Source organism: Echinops telfairi, unplaced genomic scaffold (assembly GCF_000313985.2).
Source record: "Echinops telfairi isolate 266 unplaced genomic scaffold, ASM31398v2 ScPeMD7_2291;HRSCAF=2852, whole genome shotgun sequence".
NCBI classification, from domain to species: Eukaryota; Metazoa; Chordata; class Mammalia; order Afrosoricida; family Tenrecidae; genus Echinops; species Echinops telfairi.
Genome location: NW_022106189.1, coordinates 28,152,694 through 28,172,977, shown reverse-complemented (window position 1 = coordinate 28,172,977; position 20,284 = coordinate 28,152,694). Strand labels below are relative to the sequence as shown.

Here is a 20,284-nt window from a genome sequence, read left to right as displayed (position 1 = left end):
TCTGGTGGCCTGGTCGGTTACATCAGGTAGTGAGTTTGGTTTTGACTTTATGGTCATTGGTTTATCCATTCATTCATATATGTTTTTTCACTCATTCATGCTGATGGTAACCAAGAAGCCAAAACTCCAGGGCCATCGAGTCAATTTCAACTCATAGTAACAGTAGAGGACAGAATAGGACTGCTCCTTGTGGGTTCCAAAACCATAAACCTTCATGAGAGTTGCCAGCCTCTCCATTCACCCCAGGCAGTGGCTCGTGGGTTTGAACGACTGACCTTTCTGTTGGCAGTCCAATGTCTAGCCCAGTGGGCCACCAGGGGCCCCCCTCACTGTAGCATATTTCAAAGAATAAGAAGGTTGTTCCTACCCTTGACTTTGTGAAATCCAACTATAATCCAGTTGGATCTGTGTTCTCTTTGCATTGAACTTGTCCAGAGTTCCAGTCCAATTTCCCCTTGCTGGTGCCACCTGAACTGACTTGCCCCTCCGTCTTTCCGTAAGACGATGTGAACAGCTGTCTACGCGTCGCCCAGCCTCCCACAGGGATGCAAATATCCGCGGAGGCCTTTTGGTGCTTTCTTCATCACATAATTCTCCACTCCTCTGCCACGCTGCGCCTAACTCCCTGATCAACTCTTGACTTAAACATTGCAGCGGCTCTTCCGGTGCTCACTTTTGTTTGGACCACCCATGTGCCTCACCTACTGAATCCCCCTCCCTCCCACATCCCATCGATCGGTTCTGCTTCTGAAAATGCTCTCAGAATGCCTTGCTGGCTGCAGGGCCAAGGGCACACTCTGCAGATTGACATTGGAGCAGGTCTCAGGGCAGAACAGCAGTGACCACCCCAAAGAGGCCCTCCTAGCAGCTATTCTATTACATGTTGTCTGCTGACCATGTACAAACCAGTAAGCTATGTGTCTTAGACATCAGTCCCTCCTTATAGATAGCCCCATTGTGGGGGGTCTATTCATACTTGACAATGGAAGCATGCCCTGGGGTTTGAAGAGCTTTACATGACCCTGGGCATCACTCTATGGAAAAGGACGTGACGATGTGCCTAGGTATTTCCAGAATCAATAGTTGTGCCCTCAGTGTCTACGGGATAAAGCCACTGATCATCAGGGTCTGTCTTCCTGTATTTGTTTGTGATGCCAGGCTCCCTAAAGGCAGGAACCCACTCACTCATTGTTTGCCTTCTTTGCACATAGCAAAGGGCTCAGTTATCAAGCCCGTTCTCTGACATCAAAGGCACAGTGATTCTTTATTCCCAGCTTGACTCTTGGGAAAGGGGGCTAGTTCCATTTCTACAGGGAGGTGTGAAATCAGATGAGGAGGGAGGTGAGCTCCATTTTGAGTGCTCTGAAGGGCTCTCTGGGTCCCTATCTCTTAGAAGAAACAAGATCAAATTCTCAGATCAGCTCCCCCAAGAACTACATGTGGATCACTTGCAGCTTGCACCCTTGGTAAAGACAAGAGTCTAAACAGCGTGGTATCCATGCTCTTTCCTCCCAATAGTTTGTTAGTCTGGGAGTTCTTTTTGTTGGTTTCTTCTGTGTTTTGAGTTTGTGACCACCGGAAAACACCTTCAGATAGTATGTATTCTGTAAATTCTATGAAACACAGTTGCTAAGCCCACTAAGACCTGGAAACCACCGATTAGGAAGTTCAGTATGATACTTAAGTGAACATAACTGATTTGTGCTCTTCTGTTCAAAACGCGAACCCACTGCCACTGAGTCCATTGTAACTCATAGTGATCCTGTAGGGCACAGCAGAAATGACCCTGTGGGTTTCTGTAAAGGCCAGTTCATGTAAGGGAGTAGAAAGCCTCATCTTTCACCCAAGGAGCAGCTGGTGGTTTCAAACTGCTGACCTTGCAGGTAACAACCCAATAAGTAACCCACTATGCCACTTCTTCCTTTAGGAGTTAGCATATTTCCAATAAACAATGAACCAAACTGCTTGCCATTGAGTAGATGTACACTCATGGCATCCCCATGTACAGAGCAGAACGCTGTTCCATAGGGTTTCCAATAGCTGCAATATTTTAGGAATAGAGAGCCAGATTTTCTCCCAAGGTATCTCTTGGTGGATTTGAACTGCCAACCTTTCAGGGCTTTACCATTTCTACCACCCAGGGATTCCCTTGAGTTAGGATAGTGAAAGTTAGAGCATAAAAAACCATCAATCAAATACTTACCAACTCTCAAGATACCTTCAGAAACAAACAAATAAACCGAAATTCACTATTATCCTGGTAATTTTGACTCAGAGTAACCCCATAGCATAGAATGGAACTGCCCCATATGGGCGTCCAAGGCTGTGATCTGGACAGGAGCAGAAAGTCTCGTCTTTCTCCTGTGGGCAGCTGGGGGATTTGAACTGCTTACTTTGTGGTATTCCCAAAGAGTATCCTAGGCAACTTATTTTACCTTTCTGCATCTCAGTAGATAATATTCATTTCTTCTGCCCCCCCTCCTGAGTTTGTTATAAGTGTATGCCAATAATAATCTGAATTTTTATTTTTGTTAGGGGAGAGAGAAAAAAAAAAGACTTCCCAATGAGCCAGAACCCAGTCCCATCAAGTTGATTTTGGCTCACCCAAGCAAGCCAAGTTCTGCCTGCGAGCCTATGCCAAATCATAGCAAACTATAGGACAGGGTAGATCTGCCCCTATGGGTTTCTGAAACTGTAATTTGTAATAAGAGTCAAATTACTCATCTTTCTCTTACAGAGTGGCTGGTGCTTTTGGTGTATAGCCCCAAAGTAGGGGTCTAATTCATACATAACCACTATAACGTCAGGGCTCCTATATCAGCTCACAGCCACCCTATGTGGGCTTCCCAAGGCTCTAAATCTGTAGTGGGCCAGCCGGTCTCAGCTTTGTCCCTCAGATAGATTGCTGGCTTGTGGTGGTTGAACATTTTCTAAGTATGACTTATGGTGATGGATCATTTCCAAGTGCTTTTTAATATTGCATCTTCTACCACTCCAGACAGCCTCATTCTACTGTTAAGCTGCTGGTGAGTTTATACCACTGACCTGGCAGTTAGCAACCAAATGCCTAACCCACAGCACCACCAGTGATGGTTTCCTAAAGAATGGGATCCGCAAGAACCTTGCAGTTCCGCTGGTTGGCTCTGTCTAGGTCATAAAGGGGTGCAGAGGCCAGTCGAAGGAATGTCCAGTCTGCTTTTGCATCTTACACCATGACATTCAGAACCAAGCTATTTAAAACCCCCGAAAATTATACAATATTCAATAAGAAGAAAACTGATTTTTAGGGCCATGAACAGTCTCAGATGATAAATTTAGATAAAGCTACAAGCTATTTACCATTTCATATGCAAAACTCTGGCCGTGAGACTTTTTCAGTCTTTGGGAGCAAGGTAAGCCCACTTCTCAAATGCAGCTTCATAAATATGCAGGCAGCCGTGATTGTAGTAAACACAGCAAAATATGCAACCGCTATTGCACTTCTCAATCAAATATGCTAAGCAGCTCTTCCATTCATTGTCCTGAATAAAGAATTCCGATGTGGCAAAACGACATCTATAAAAGATGAGTTGGAAATCTGTAAAGTCAATTGATTTAAAGAAAGAATGCAACACACTCATACAAACCCCTAGCTGAACCGGCATTTCTTTGAAGAGCTGCCTTTTGAAATAGGGCCGGGAGAAGATATTCGACCATGGGGCAGCTTGGTGAGTCTTGGTTTAATGGCCTCATTTGCATCCTGTGTAGGTATTCCATCGATCGTCACACCGACCTCGACAGGTTCTTCACTATTAATCCAGAGGATGGTTTTATTAAAACGACGAAGCCTCTGGATCGAGAGGAAATGGCCTGGCTGAACATCTCCGTCTTTGCAGCCGAAATCCGTGAGTACCCGCATTCGTGTGGGGATCCCTCCTCACTGAGTAGCAGCAACCCCGGCGGTGTTGAGTTGGTAACTGCGAGGTGGAAGGCTCAGACCCACCAGGGGCTCTTCCGTAGAGAGAGGAGGCTGCTTGCTCCTGTTAAGATGTACAGCCTTGAAAACCTACAGGGTCACTGAGTCAGAGACAACTCAATGGCATATACCCACATGTCCCTCTCGTATGTATGTACACACTCCAGGGGGCTTTATAAAGTTTGTGGAAAAATGGAACAAAGAGATAGGAATTTTTCCAAAAAAAAACATTTGGAAGCCGCTTTTATCTAGGTCAGTGGTTCTCAACCTGTGGGTTGCGACCCCTTTGGGGGTTGAACGACCCTTTCACAGGGGTCGCCTGGTTCATAACAGTTGCAAAATTACAGTGATGAAGGTGCAACAAACATAATTTGATGGTTGAGGGGTCACGACAACATGAGGAACTGTATTAAAGGGTTGCGACACTAGGAAGGTTGAGAACCACTGGTCCAGATAGATAGCCTGAACCCACTGCCACTGAGTCAATGCTGGCTCATAGCAGCCTGATATAAGACAGACTCAAACTGTTCCCTTGGGGTTTCTGAGACTGTGAATCTCCATCGGAGCACACAGCCTTGGCCTTCTTCTGAGGAGTGCCAGGAAGACTTGAACCCCCAGCCTTGTAGTTGGCAGTTCAGTGCTTAGCCCACAGTGCTACCAGTCCCCTATTGAGTTTTATACGCACCTAAAAGTCAGCATTTACTGACAAAGCAACAAAACAAACTCACTGCCTTAAAGTCACTCCTGATTCATTGGGACCCTACAAGAAAGGGTAGAACTGCCCCGGTGTGTTTCCAAGACTGTAAGTCTTTACAGCAGTAGAAAGTGCCAGCTATTTCCCATGGAACAACGGTTGGTTTCAAACTGCTGATCTTGTGGTTTGCAGCCCAAAGCATAACCCACCATGGCACCAGAGCTACACATAGCATAAAACCTGTAAAAATGGGGACCTGTCAATTTTCCCACCGGAACAGCGAGCTATAGGTAGGGCCTGGCTACTGATGTCAGAGGTGAAAAACCGGCCAGACCTGGACAAGCAGGTGGTCCCCTTGTGTCACTGGGGAGTGGCCAACTAATTTTGTGTGTGTGTCTTAGACCGTTTTTTGCAGGGCCCCCAAATGAGTTGTACTCATCTCCTTAGTAAGACAGACAGACAAATAGAGATATTCCCATTGCCTCTGGCCAAGCAGAATACGGCTTTGGAAAGGAAGCCAAGAGTCATGGAGCCCTTAGGGCTGGGAGGGGAGTGCTTGCTTATTCAGAAACCGGCGAGCCTCAAACTTGATTGCCTGGCAGAAACTCATGGTGGGCTTGTTCACTGCTCCCCCCTGGCCCCCGGTCTCTGATTTAGTTGGTGGCTTTGTACCCAAGTCCCCAGGTGATCCCGGTGCCGCTCTGAGAACTGTGCTGTAGACTGACTGCTCTGGGGGCAGGCCCCATGGCAAGTGTTCAGAATGAAACCAAGCCTGGAGACCACAGGAGTGCAGACATGGTTGTGGTGTTGTTGTTGTTGTAAGCTGCTGTCCAGGTACCCGCCCAGTCTCCACCCCAGGACCTCACGCACAGTGGTCCTCACGGTTTCCCTAGGCTGACTTGTGGAACTGGCTAATCTTCACATCCATTCCAGGACTGTCCCCTCACAATGGACTGAACCTAACCCCCATTGCAGATGGCTTTTGGACCAACAGTGGCTTTCCCTGTCTTGCTCAAATAGTCAAAGGAGCTTCCTCTTTCTCGGGGCCCAAGGACCATTCTTCCCTGACATTGACTGAATTCTCTCCTTCCAGACAACCGCCATCAGGAAGCCAAAGTCCCTGTGGCTGTTAGGATTCTGGATGTCAACGATAACGCCCCCAAGTTTGCAGCCCCTTATGAAGGCTTCATCTGTGAGAGTGATCAGACCAAGCCTCTTTCCAACCAGGTAACATGTCCCCCGCCCCACCCCACTCCCTGGCCACGAGCAGTGCATCACCTGCAGGTCCCTCCCCCATGTACCAGGGGTCCTTCGGCCCTCCTTTGGCTCCGGAGCTCTGCTCGCTAATTAAAACTGGCTTTTCAAGGCAGCCAGAAAATTTTGGAATAAATGATGTGCCCATGTCAGCATGATTTATTTATGGGCCACCTTTCTCTTTCAGCCAATTGTTACAATTAGTGCAGATGACAAGGATGACACAGCCAACGGACCAAGATTTATCTTCAGCCTGCCCCCGGAAATCATTCACAATCCAAATTTCACCGTCAGAGACAACAGAGGTTCGTACCCCAGTTCTTATGCTTTCCGAGCAGTAGAAACGGGAGCCCCCATGTGTGTGCTAATAATGCCTGCCCGGTGGAGAACAAACAAGAAATCCTGATGCCACCTCTGTGTGGAGACCTGGGTGCCTGTGAATGAGTGAATCGAATGCTAGTCTGCTTTTTTTTTTTTTTTTAATTGACGTTGATATTCATGAAGCATTGAGAAAACCAAGTGGGGAAGCTTCACAGGGTCAATATGCAAACAACTTCATTTATCTTTTTCCATTTTTTTGGAAGAGGCTGGTAAACCCTCGGGGGTGGGAAGCATGCCTTTATGAATACTAATGTTGAGGAAAGCACGGAGAGATTGATTCATCCCACTTGGTGAGGCGACGGACGGAGTGCTTTGGCTTATAGCCGCTCCTTCCTAGGCCACTTGGAAGGCAGATTGCAGGGTGATAGAGCTTGATCCCCAAAGGTGGCTGCAGAACTGTGGCTCACGGGGTGTAGACCCGAGTGTTGTTTGTGTGCTGTAGACCCCGCTGTTGGTTGGGTTGGTTCAGGAGGCTCCAGATGGACAGCTGATCAGGGGTGGCTGCCCCAGTGGTATGGGCTTAGACTGATGAAGGCCTGAGCAGGCATCTCTTATAAGTCAGGGACAGGCAGATGATCCCTTCAGGACCAGTGGTGTGCGTGGTGACACGGGGGGATAGAGGGAGGGTGGGGTGGAAAGAGGGAACCGATTTCAAGGATCTACAGATAACCTCCTCCCTGGGGGACAGACAACAGAAAAGTGGGTGAAGGGAGACGTTGGACAGTGTAAGACATGACAAAATAATAATTTATAAATTATGACGGGTTCATGAGGGTGGGGGGAGCAGGGAGGGAGGGGGAATGTTTTGAGAATGATGAGGGCATTGGATGTACAAATGTGCTTTACACAACTGATGTATGTATGGGTTGTGATAAGATGATTTAAAAAAAACAAAACAACAAGAGACACATGCCATTATCCACATGGGATTTAAGTGGGGCCTCTGGAGTGTATATGTTTTCATTAACTAAGATGCTTGTCCAGGTATTGGGTTGCTTGCTTCCCCAGGGACTGGTCAGGCTCTTAGGATCTAAAGCTAACCTAGCCAGGATCATTCTCCCCCTCCCCCATCACTCATAGAACCCTCACCTTAGCAAGATCACCCACAGCAACATGATTACTATCTATGCTCAACTCATAAAATGTTCTCAGCGACTTATTTGAAATGATGTGCAACAAAGCATACTCCAATTCAGTAGTTCCTACATGGACAACCCGTGGTCACTGATGACGTTCTTTGAGTTGGGCAACCATTCTCATCTCTTTTGCCGAGTTGTCCCTATGCCATTAGTGTAAACGCAGTGCCCCCTAAGCTTCCTAGCTAGCCTTTTGAGTTCCCATCCCCGCTGGGATGCCAAGCCAACACTTTTTAAAAGAGCATGCTGCTCAAGGCAGACCTTTCTCTTTCTCATTTATTTTCAGGAAGACTGCAGATGTTTTGGGTTTAAGTTTTATTGCTTATCTCAATGCATTCCTTTTAGGGATTCATCCAGCCCTCTTGACTCCGTAGAATCTAGGGTCTTCGACAATTTGAAATTATATTGTGTAGTTTCCCCCTTGGGATCGCAATTCATCTATAGAATCTTTGATCAAAATGTACAGTAAGGGTAGCTGGACACCATCTAGTTCTTCTGGTCTCCTGGCAAAGGAGGAAGTTGTTCATGGAAGCTATTAGTAATATATTTCATGTCCTTTTCCGATGCCCGTCTCCCCTTCCTCTCTTGACGACTACTTCTTTTGATTATCTGGTTTATCACCTATTTGGGGTATAAACTGCAGGCTGATAGCATCTTTCCCTTATATTTGAGCTCTAACATTTGGTCATATTCCTAGTGATACCCTACCTGTCTTCTTATACATCCTGCAAACAGACATCTTCCCTAGGCTTTTCTCAACATGTCGACTCTGCCTACACCGACTGCCTTGTCTTTTCCCTTTTAATATGTGCAATAATATTTAGTTGCTGTTAACCTCTGAAAATACTATATGAAGACATACTGTTCTCTTGGGATTTGGGAGCATTGTACTTTGTCACACTCCTTCAGGGATGCGATCTATATCTGCAGGGAAATTATATTACTGAGTAAGCCAGCCTACTGCACAATCCATCTCCTTCACCCTCCCCTGGAAAAGCCTAATCCGATGGTCGAGCTAGCCCTTTTGCAGGGAATTGCTACTTTTTAAGAAAAATGACTTTATTAACCATGGCAAACACTTCAAGAAAACCCCCATGTTTAGAGCTATTACGGAACCTTAACGCAAATACAGTCCTATAATTATCATTTAATAGAGTTTCTTTCTACTAGCTCCTAAAAGTAATTACATATTTGAAGTAATCCAAAAGGAGTAATCACATTCCACATCCTATTAATAGCCTACTGAGTTACCAAATTTCTCGGCCGAGACCGTTTTCCATAGAAAACACGAGATAATGGTTTATATCATGCTGAGTCAAAGCATCCCATTCCTTTCTCCGTGAGTGTTTACTTGCTTTATGCCATGTAAATAATCAGTATTGTGTTTGCCTAAACCCTGCATCAGCATCCAGCTTCTTTAGGAACGTGAGAGGGAATGCCACACCGATGCCAGGCAGGCTTTTATTGCATTTCATCGCACTCCACTGGACGGCCCAGGCTCCTCTGTGGCTCAGCAGGCAGCAGGAAAGCCCAACCCCGGGTGGCTCTTCAGCATTTGAATCCATCTTTCACTATGAGTATCAGGAAAGGTGCCCTTTGGGCAAAGGAAGAGCTGGTCCCGCCCAGGTTTTGAGATGCATTAACTTTGAAAATAGCAGAGGGGTGGGGCATCTCAAAAGACACAAGGACTGTGTAATGGATGAGAGGACAAAGGGACAAAACTAAAAGTTCAAAAGAAAAGAGCCACCTTCATCTCTCTCACTCCTCTTAGTGAAATCGTCTCCCATAACTCCTCAAATAGCCCCCAGCGTGGGCCTGTGGGGTGTGTTTGCCCCTGCTTTCTAGATGAGGAAGGAACGGGAGTCGCTGGAAGCTTTAATCTTGTCTCCAACACTTGGCATAAGGCAAAAAGCCAGCAGTGAAATGCCAGAATGGAGGGTCCAGTCTGAGGCCAAGGGCATGCTGTATTATGGTACAAAGCCCAATGGGAGTGCCTTTGCTATGTGATTCTTTCTTCAAAGCTTTTATTTATCTCAAGTGGTCATGTAACTAGCCACTTGGAAGAGGAGGGACTTGAAATCCAATTTAAAGATAGAAGCTCCAAGAGAAAATGTGAAGAGGGCCGAGGACCCAGGTCCTGAAAGTGAATGCTGTGACCCTAGTCACCCTACAGGACAGAGTAGAATTGCTCCAGCAAGTTTGTGAAGCTCTAAATCGGCGGTTCTCAACTTGTGGGTCGCGACCCCTTGGGGGGGGCGGGTCTAACCACCTTTTCATAGGGGTCGCCTGATTCATAACAGTAGCAAAATTACAGTTGAGAAGTAGCAACGAAAATAATTTTATGGGTGGGGTCACCACAGCATGAGTAATTGTATTAAAGGGTCGTGGCATTAGGAAGATGGAGAACCGCTGCTCTAAATCTTTATGGAAACTGTCTCATCTTTCTCTGGGGGAGCATCTGGTGGGTTTCAGGCACTGACCTTTTGGTTAACAGCTTAGCCGTGATCTCCCTGCGCCATGACGGTCTCCTTGCATGAAGGACAAACGCTTTAATTTCTATTCTAATGATAGCCATAATAATTAAAACCAATATATTGGCAAAGCATTTTCTAATTTTCTTCTATTACACATTTATGATGTATTTTGGGGAGAAAATTAGGAGATGCAAGCAGAAATAAGATGAAAAAGGAAAATAACTTGATAACGTGCTATGCAGAAATAAGCACTACTTTATACACCCTTCCATCTCTTCTTTGCATATTTTTCTTCCTTTAAAAAGTACAATGATAAAATAGAACCCATTCTCCCCCACTTAATGTTTGACATACATTTTCCACATCAACAGATCGATGCCAACTTTTAGTTCTCTTCTTAATGCCAACATGATTGGTCATGATACCAGTGGAATATTGTTATGGAAGGACATTGTCTTGGTTGCCCAAAAAATGTCCTATAATAGGATTGCTGGACCAAAAAGCCTTCATCAGCAAACTGCCCATCAGAAATATGACACCAAGTTATAATTCCATCAGTAAAATAGGAAATGTTTCATTTTTCTCACATACATGCCAATTCTAGATATTATTGTGCTTTTTAATTGTTGACAGGAGCCCTGGTGGCATAGTGGGCTGCCAACCGCAGGATCTGCAGTTGGAAATCACCAGCGCTCCAAGGGAGAAACATGGAGCTTCCTATTGACCTAAAGAGTTAGTTACATCTGGAAACCCACGGGGGCAGTTCTAGTCCACCCTACGGCAGGCTCGCTCTCAGTCAGAATCCACTCGATGGCAGTGAGTGAATCAAGGGCAAATTCATAAGTGGGGTACAATCCTGTCTTAAACTGTCCATTTCTTTCTAGACAGATGAAGCTGAGAATTTAAAAATATGTAATTTTTCATATGTTTGAAATGAACTTGTATGCCACTACAGAGTCCAAGTCCACTTCGCTTTTACTTTTCCTCCTTTTTCAGCCACTCAGACCAATCTTTAGATCTGAGGGGTAAGGCATGTGGAGGGTTTTAAGGCTGTGAGCCCCTCTCTCACTCTCACTATCTCTCTGGTTTATAAAGAAGCGTATTCTATGCAGTTGCACAGCCCCATCTCAACAAATGTAATCTGGAATCATATCCTATTACACCCCCACCCATGCTCTCTCTTTCCCCTTCCATCCTTCCTACCCACTCCGCAATTTCTGATCCCACCTCCCACCCCACTGCTGTCCCTAGCTTCCTCAGTCTTCACAATCTTTTCTTTTGGTTTTTGTATTTCTCCAGATATAATTTAGGATTGCTTTTCAGATGCCGATAAATACCTTTGTCCACTTTAACGAGTGCACCTGAAGTGTCTAGATTACTTCAAGAGCTCAATTGAAAGAGTCTTCCAGTCAGGACCCACCGTCTGGCTTTCCCTCGAGCCAGCTGCTTCTCTTTGCAGTAGCGCCAGCTGTGCGTTGTGGCTTTCTAGGGTTTGGGCCTAGGCATTTCTTGTCAAGTTTTTGACTAGTTAACATTTGGGATGCTCTTGTCAAGTGGATTTTTACATGTGACCTTTTCAGGATACAGTGTATGGGACAAAAAAACTCGATTCTAACTCACATCAGCTCTATAGAACAGAGCAGAACTGCCCCATAGGTTTCTGACACTTAGTTGTTACAGAAACAGACTGCCACACCTCGCTCCCTTGGTGCATCTGGTGCGTTCACACCGCCTATGTTTCAGAGGGCTTTATCCACTGTCCCTCCAGGGTCCTCGAGGGTAAAGTATAGCTGTTTTGATTTAGCTATTATTAGACATTGTTCTTATTTTTAATATACTGTGAAATATTTATTTCATGGGGGGCGGGGCTCATACAACTCATCACAATCCATACATACATCCATTGTGTCAAGCACATTTGTATATTTGTTGTCCTCATCATTCTCAAAACATTTCCTTTATATTTGAGCCCTTGATATCAGCTCCTCATTTTTCCCCTCACTCCCCGGCCCCCACCTCATGAACCCTTGATAATTTATATGTCATGTCTTACACTGCCTGATGTCTCCCTTCACCCACTTTTTGGTTGTCCATCCCCCAGGGAGGAGGTCACATGTAGATCCTTGTAATCGGTTCCCCCTTTCCAACCCACTCTCCCTCTACCCTCCCAGTATCACCACTCACACCACTGGTCCTGAAGGGATCACCCACCCTGGGTTCCCAGTTCCTATCTGCACCAGTGTGCATCCTCTGGTCTAGCCAGACTTGCAAGGTAGAATTGGGATCATGATAGTGGGAGGAGGTGGGGAGTAGGGGGCCTGGGAGGACAAAGCAGTAAAGAACTAGAGGAAAGTTGTATGTTTCATCGTTGCTACACTGCACCCTGACTGGCTTGTCTGCCCCCTGCGACCCTCCTGTAAGGGGATGTCCAGTTGCCAATAGATGGGCTTTGGGTCTCCACTCCGCATTCCCCTTCATTCACAAGAATATGATTTTTTTTCTTCTTCGATACCTGATCCTGGACATTGTGCTTAGCTGAGTCTCTTGGGTTTTCTAGAAAGGTGACCGTATCAATACTAAGTAGTGGTAATTTGCCTTATCGTTGTTTATTTTCTCAAATAACTGCAGAGATTCTCACTTCTTGCTCAGTAGCAGCTAAGATAACGGCTATTCTTTCTTGACTTTCAACTTTAAAGGGAACGCTAGTTTGAGAGTTTTACTAATAAGGCTATTATCAGTTGTTGGATTAAAATTCATGTTTGTGGGGTGCGTGCGTGTTAGGGAATTAGCCGCCTATTATTATTTTAAAAATGGATGTTCAATTTACAGCCCAAATAATATTTGGCTTCTAACAAGATGATCTTGTCCTTTGGGTAATGATTTGCAAACGTAACAAAACCCAAGTTGATGATCACAAATCTGGATTGACTCGGTTGTAAGGAACTAGTGGTTCTGAGTCTCAGATTTGTATTTCTAAACCTGTTTTTGTAAATGAAGATCATTTTCATAAGGTAGACTGGAAAGAAGGAAGGTTAGAGAGGAAACCCCTGGCTTTGTACTTCATCTCTAAAATTGAGCAAGATGCTGATCTTTAAGACCTTGGTATTTTAGCGTAAATTACTACGTTTTAAAGCACGAAGAATAGTTCTACCATTTCCAATATATGGAAAGAACTGCTCTCTTAATTGAGGGACACAGGAAACTAACAACAACGTGTGGACGCCGCCGGTGACGCACTTCTTGGGCTTCATGTTTTGCAGTAAACCATTTCCAGAGAAGTTGGAAACATATACGATCATGGAGGTTCCTTAGCTGTTAGAACATCATTTTAAGAACTTGTTTTTAAGTATTTAGAATTTGTAGTAAGTTTCTGTTATAACAAAACCCAACAGGCTCTTAGCACTTTCGCCTTCTTGATCCTGGTGTGTCTTCCCACCAGGTGCAGTAATAGTGCTGCTACTGAACAAACTGTGGATGTCCTAGTATTCCAACACAGCTGTCACCACCCTTCCTTAGTCATGGAAGGATGAGCTGTTCCCATGTGCTGTGTGTCGGAGTGGGCCTCCCACAGTGAGGCAGACACTGCCCTTGATGTCAAGGAGTTCGGCAAAGCACATTCGGAGAAGTTCCCTTGAGAACAAAAAGCGGATTTTGATGGAAGTTCTCAATGGCTTCCCACAAGGTCTACTTGACTTCAGCTTCTTCTACACTTGACCCCTGGTGGTAGGGTGGTTAAGAGTTTGATTGAGATCCACGTGGTCTGCAGTTCAGAACCACCAGCAACCCCAAGGAAGAAAGACGTGAGTTTCTACTCCTGTACACAGTTACAGTCTCAGAAAACCCACAGGGGGTAGAGAGGTCACTATGAGTCAGCATTGATGGTCGTGAGCTTATTCAGTTCTTAACAAGGGACATACGGTGTGTCTTGCTTTGTTCTGATGGGAGGTAGCCAACACTTCAGAGCTAGTCAACAAGAAGTTATGTGATGTAGCCCCAGTAATGTTTACCTCCATCTACTTATCCCTTTCACCTTACGCTCCAGAAATGTCAAGCCCCATATATTCTAGACACTAACCTTACTATCAACAGTTCAAATCCACCAGCTGCTCAAACGGGGGACGATGAGGCTTTCTATGCCTGCAAAGGTTTACAGTCTGGAAAGCCTCAGAGGCAGTTCTACTCTGTCGCTATGAGTTGGAATTTGCTTGACCTTCCCACACCTCCATGTTTGCGTCCTGCTTAGAATGGCTTTGGGTGAGATATGGTTAACACATTTGGGTGGCTAGCCAAAATTTTGGAGGTTCCTCAGGAGGAGGATCTGGCGATCCCCTTCTGAAAATCAGCCCTTGAAAGCCTCTCAGACCGTGACACACATGGGGGTTCTCCATGAGGCAGAGTCTACATGATAGCAACTGGTTTAGCTTATTTTTCTCCTTCATGTCTATCTTCAAATGAAGTTGGCTCCTGGCTGAGGCTGTGCTATGTCTCGCCAGATCATTCTAGATCAGCGGTTCCCAACCTGTGGGTCTCGACCCCTTTGGGGGTTGAATGACCCTTTCACAGGGGTCGCTGATGACCATATTTCCAATGGGCTTAGAAACCGCTCCTCTCTCCGTCTCCAGGCGGGTCGGCCACATACAAGGTCACCACCACATGAGGAACTGTGTGAAAGGGTCGCAGCATTAGGAAGGTGGAGAACCACTGTTTTAGATTTGTCCTTCTGCCATTTCCAGAAACACCGCACTAGCCTGTATTATTTTCCTTACTCTGTCTCTTACAGTATACATCTCTCCGTCTCTCTCCCAGGAGAAACACAGCTCTGTGAGGGCAGTAACCCCACCCTTGGGAAAATGGGTTGACTAAGTAGGTCAATGAAAGTGACCTACAAGTGGATGGGGAAGTTTTTATTATGTAAAGTAGTTAAGAAATTTCAGGAAGGAGTTATTTTTATTGAAAAATGATTATATGTTTGAGGTTAACATCAGGCAGAAAAAGAAAACCCTTCTTTTGATACTGGACTATTCTGAAGGAGCCATTAGCCCATCCCCTACCCCTTTCATCCATCCCTTCATTTCTTCTCCGTGACGTTTTGAAGGAACCCTGGTGGCGTTGTGGTTAAGAGTTGGCCTGCTAACCTCCAGGTCAGCAGTTCTAAATCACCAGCTGCTCCTTAGGAGAAAAACAAAGGCTTTCTATTCCTGTAAAGAGTGCCAGTCTCAGAAACCCACCGGGGGCAGTGCTACCCTGCCCTATAGGCTGCTAGGAGTCGCCATCCACTTGATGGCAGTGAGTTTGGTTTAAGTTATATTGAAACCTAGAATTTGGATTCAGGAAGAAATCATTGTCAAATGTGTTTATTTTACAAGCGAAACATTCCTTGTTTATCAACCTGATTAGGTTCCAAAGACCAAGTCCTTTTAGAAAACGTACCTTTACCTTACCTACTGCCATCAGTCAACTCCGCTTCATAGTGATCCTATATAGGGGTTTCCAAGACTGTGATTCATTACAGGGTGAGACACCGTCAGCTTTCTCCTCCTGATCAGTTGATAGATTTGAACTCCTGACCCGAAGGCTTACCCAACAATGGCAAAATTGGTATTGTGCCCACCCCCCAAAAAAGGATAGACATATCAGGTCAGAAAACCGAGGATGACTAAATCCTTGCATGGCTGCCAAAATCCATCATTACCTGCGCGCCCAACCATTGAGACCCGTGGGCCACCAAAGTTGATGCAGCCTTAATCGTCACAACCACCAGTGAGCTCCCTACATTCTTCGGTCTTCGTTACGTTGTGAATACTCAAGGTAATGGGGAAGTAGATTTGGTTGACCACTGCCACACATTTAAAATGCCAGCTAATGAGATAGTTCAGTGAAGAGTAGGTTTGGTATGAAGGAGTCCCCGTGGCACAGTGGGCTCTGCCTTGGCCTGCTGACTATTACCCCCAAGATGAGCCCAGTTCTTTTGTAGTAAGCGAGTTCTGAGACATTCCGAGCTCTGTCTGCACTGTCTAAGAACCATTTGTTCTGAAAGCCAGGATATCCAGTACAAACGCACTCTGAGTGGACCAACGGCAAGCACCGTTCTTTCTTTCCTTATTTCAGTTGTGTTCCCTAAGCTGGGAACATTTCTTTCTTCCCTTTGGGCAGTATCAAATAACCTCCAAATATGCTGCTGCTTTTTCATTCTTATAATTTAAAATGTTTTCATGGAGAGTTTTTCATATTTTCCCCCTCCTTTAATTGCTTCAATATGGCTGGTTCTCTGTTGGCAGATCAAAATGGCAGATGTCTTTTAATGCCCTGCCATTTCCACTTGTGTAAATAATTATATTCCTTTTCTGCCTGAAATGCATGGCTACTTTTGGTCCCACACAGATGATCAGAAATCATTCCTCCCCCGTTACCACGAAGGCAGCTAAAATAAATAAACAAATGCCTCTTCTTTGTTTTTCTGCTATCCCACGATTAGTCATCCCAGGTTCTCTGACTCTGACAGAACCAGCTTGACATCACCGTTCTCAAGATCCGAAATGTTTAGATCCCACTTCTTGCCAAGGCAGTGGTGCTGGTTGTGCCCTGATGAGTCCGTTTTAATTCCTGGTGAGCCCCATGGGACAGGGCAAAACGACCCCATGGTGTTGCTGGGAGATCCCCTTCATGGGGAGAGCTGGTTAGAGACTTCTCCCGTGGAGACCCTGGTTGGGTTTGAGCTAGCAATCGTTCAATTAGCTGCCACATTCATAACCATTTCACCACCAGGGCTCGTAATCCCTAGGCCATTTTCTTGACATATCTTGATTTCTTAAAGGGAGAGATACCCTTTCTTTCTACCCAATCACCAAGGAGGAAATTATCCTCCCACAAAATGGGACTGAGAGTTGATTCTAATGGAGGTAATACAATGGCACACTGAAAACACTGATCTATGCCAGCAAACATTGCACACTCGGACACCTATCTGACATATACACACTGGGATCTCATTCCTACACACAGGTGACTCTTATGTTAGGACATTTTTATTAGTATTTTGATACTAGTATTTTATTACATTGACCTCATGGTAGCAAACTTGTTTTTTCCACCGTAGTGTGTTCTTATAGATGTGTGTGTGTCTCTCAACATGCTGTGAGCATGGTGCTGTTCCATGGCTACCCATCTCTAGGTGATTCTGCCACAACAGTCCTCGATTTCTCCCGGACACTGTTGATCCGGGACATGCATCATCTGTATTCTGTTGATGACTGTAATGAGGAAGATGGTCCCTCTAATTAACCCATGGGAGCCAAAGTAATTGACAAGCAGTCACACTTGGTGTAAGCACACAGCTCCCAAAAACGTAGGGAAAGCTTAGAGGAGTTTGAAAGCGAGCCAGGTTTTCGTATTTTCTGTGTTATCATCAGCCATTTCTCTTTGGGTTTTCCAATTCCCTTCCTATGAGAGTTATCATCGTTTCAGTGCCGAGTTTGAAAAATTGTAAGGTATGTGACAGTGACAAGCAGGATGGCTTAAGAATATTAGCTGCTCCATAAACGTTGCTTAGTTGGCACTGACTCAACCTCAATAACGCATAAATTATAAAGGAAGAAGATGAAACATCCGGCAGGAAGAAAACCACATAGATACACAGGCAGTGTGGGTTGGGTCTGGTTCAAAGGCGAGGAATAGAAGAAGATGGAGGTACGAGAATGGACTGCATGCTAGTGAAACAGCCCAGCTGGACTGTGCTGGAAAATCCAGATTGATGCTGAGCTGTATTGAAAGGGGCTACCATCCAGTCAATGCAGAAAATACTACTGACTGTTCCAAGGCAAATGAGACAAGTGCCTTGCCCTCCAAGAAGCTACCTGACTGTGGTGCATAGGACAGACATCCCCACAAATGCCAGGGACTGTGAGAGGGCTGGTGTTGCTGCGGGCACAAACAATAAAACACTTAGGTACAAAGGGAAAGCTTAGCTGACCCAGCCCCACCCAGGGGCATCTCCGAAGAAAGGGCCTATCTGCCTCCTCAAGGTCGCAGCTCTGAAAACCATATGGGGTGCAGTCCTACGCTGCCCTCATGGGGTCGCTGGGGGTTGAAACCAACTCAACCACAACCAACCATCATGACAATGCATCCAAGATGATTGAAAGGGGAATCGCTTCTAAGACTTGTGACACCCCGAATGCATTTTTCATGTATGCACGGATGATTGTTCTCTTCTCCTGATGGAGCGTTGGTTAGAGTTCTAGGGAAAATGTCCCCGGGGAAGTAAGTAAATGATGAGTCTGCTACTGAGTGGGTAACCGTCTTGGGGAGGATAGGAGCATGCTATGAAGTAGATCTACTGGGTCTCAGATTTGAGTAGCAGGGGTACAGTAGGGGGATGTGAATCAGAAGTGGAGAAACTGGAAGCAGCGGGCCCCAGACTTCCATGTTGTGCCTAGTCGCGCCCATTTGTCGCATGTCAGTAGTGCCCTGACCCCGAGGATAGGTTCTGAGTGGCTGGCTTGTTTTAGATTCTCTGGTGTGTGAAATGTTTTGACTGCCAAGGGCTACTTATAAATCATTCACATGTCATTAACTCACCTCTAAGGTGATGGCTGGGTGCTGTTTCTCTGTAGTGAGGTCTGTGATCTTAGCTGGTATGGATGATATCCCAAGCCTCAAATGGCCCCTCGGGCGGCCATCCCCACCTCTGCTCTAGATCTTTAAAGATCTCAAGAGTGGAACTTGCAATGAATGGGTCCTGTGTCTGGGAATCATCCTTCCAGACTAAAGTGTCTCTAAGGAGGTGAAGCAATGGGGAATCTTCCATTTCAAAAGAGAGAAGGGCAGAGGAAGGGGAGAGACAAGGAAGAGTACCCTAAGGGCTGCTGGGGGAGCTGCCTCTGGTTTGTGCGAGTTGCCATCAAGTCTGTTCCAAGTCACGGAGACCACGTGGGCGTTGAGTAGAGCCCTACTCTACAGGGTTCTCAAGGTTGTCACCTCTTGTAAGCACATTGTCAGGACTTATTTTCAAGGCACCTCTGGGGGGGGTTGAACCATGTTACTAGGCTAGCACTTCACCATTTGTGCCATCCAGTGACTCCTAGGGTGATCCATCTGGTCCTTTCTACTACCTTCTTGCTGAGCGCTAACTGCACTTACTCTGGGCGGCTCAGCTTCCTCTAAGTTTTCAACATGCAGCGGTGATGCCTGTGCTACTATATTGCTTTTCTCCCCAAATTTTGGGAGGTGCAAGGAGATGGGGTGGGCCTGGGTCTTCAGGACCATAGGCCTGTAGTCTAGCTTCCTTAAGGGAGTTTCCCATCCAGCTGTTTCCGTGGGCCGTCATTTGGCTCTGACAGGACAAAAGATGCAGCTCCGCCTAGCATGCGGTTAGGATGGCATGGTGTTGCCATAAACACTCAGAGCCTGCATTTCCTTTTCCAGCTAAGAGAAAAACTCTTCACTTTTTGCATGACATAGATTATAAACAACCACCCCATTTGCAAAGTTTTGCCCAAGTGGGGAGGAAGTGGAACCAGTCCGATATTTGTGGTCAGCAGTGAGCGTCCTGTGGGTCCGGATGAACGGCCCGAGTGCTCGCAGCACATTCTTGGACCCGTGTTGGCCCGGTCTGAAGAAGACAGACTGGTTTCTTGTCTTCAGGGTGAGAAGTCTCATTGAAATCACGGTGGCATTGCCAAGAATTCACTTTTCTCTCATTGCCAATAACAGACCCTCTTTTATGAGTCCCCTTCTCAAAGAGGAAAGCTTCCAGAAAACAACGTATGTTTACCGAGCCTCTCTGATGGACTGGCTCTGGACTAGCTACCTTCGTCATTCAATGGAATCACATCTTACCTTAGAAGTTGTTCTTTCAGAGTTGTGAAGATCGGAGCTCAAGGATGTCCACAGCCCAATAGTGAATGCATTCAAGACTCAGGATCCAGGCATGAGTTGATTGGTGCCAAAGCCTGAGAGGGTAGGGTAGGTCTTGAGAGAGGATCTGAGATGTTTCTTGAAAGCACATTTTAAAATCCAAAGAGCTTGTATCACGAGCCATCAAATCTGATACTTCCTGGATACATGTCCTTACTGAATCTCTATTCTTGGGACCACCCAGCAACCGGGGAATGTGTCCATCCAGAGAGGCAGTACCACAGAATAAAGACTTGGCAATCTGCTTCTACACCAATCACAGCCCCAAAGAGCCTTCGGGACTGTTCTACCCTGTCCACTGGGGTCTCACAGCAGCCACCGAGAAGAGGAGGGAGGCTCTGAGCGTCATTGGTTTTGATGCTTTTCCCACTCATTGGGGTTGGTCCAAGATCACAAGTCAAGAGGAAGCACAAGAGCAACCATCCCAGGCTGCCTTCTGCCAAGAGCATCTCAGAGGATTCAGGATGGGGCCTGT

At 45.9% G+C, this 20,284-nt stretch overlaps 1 protein-coding gene and 1 non-coding gene across 2 annotated transcripts in view; one reads left to right on the top strand and one right to left on the bottom strand.

Moving 5' to 3' along the window:
- The window catches only part of CDH11 (cadherin 11), a 99,360-nt gene that overhangs the window by 70,569 nt on the left and 8,507 nt on the right, over positions 1–20,284 (top strand). The window contains exons 8-10 of the mRNA XM_045293905.1: positions 3,748–3,884; positions 5,743–5,876; positions 6,091–6,208. Of these exons, the coding sequence (XP_045149840.1) occupies positions 3,748–3,884; positions 5,743–5,876; positions 6,091–6,208 (389 nt within the window). The remainder of the gene's footprint in view (positions 1–3,747; positions 3,885–5,742; positions 5,877–6,090; positions 6,209–20,284) is intronic.
- Positions 10,817–10,937, bottom strand: LOC115870755. Its single transcript, XR_004046887.1, has one exon. It is a non-coding gene; the product is annotated as a small nucleolar RNA SNORA61 (small nucleolar RNA).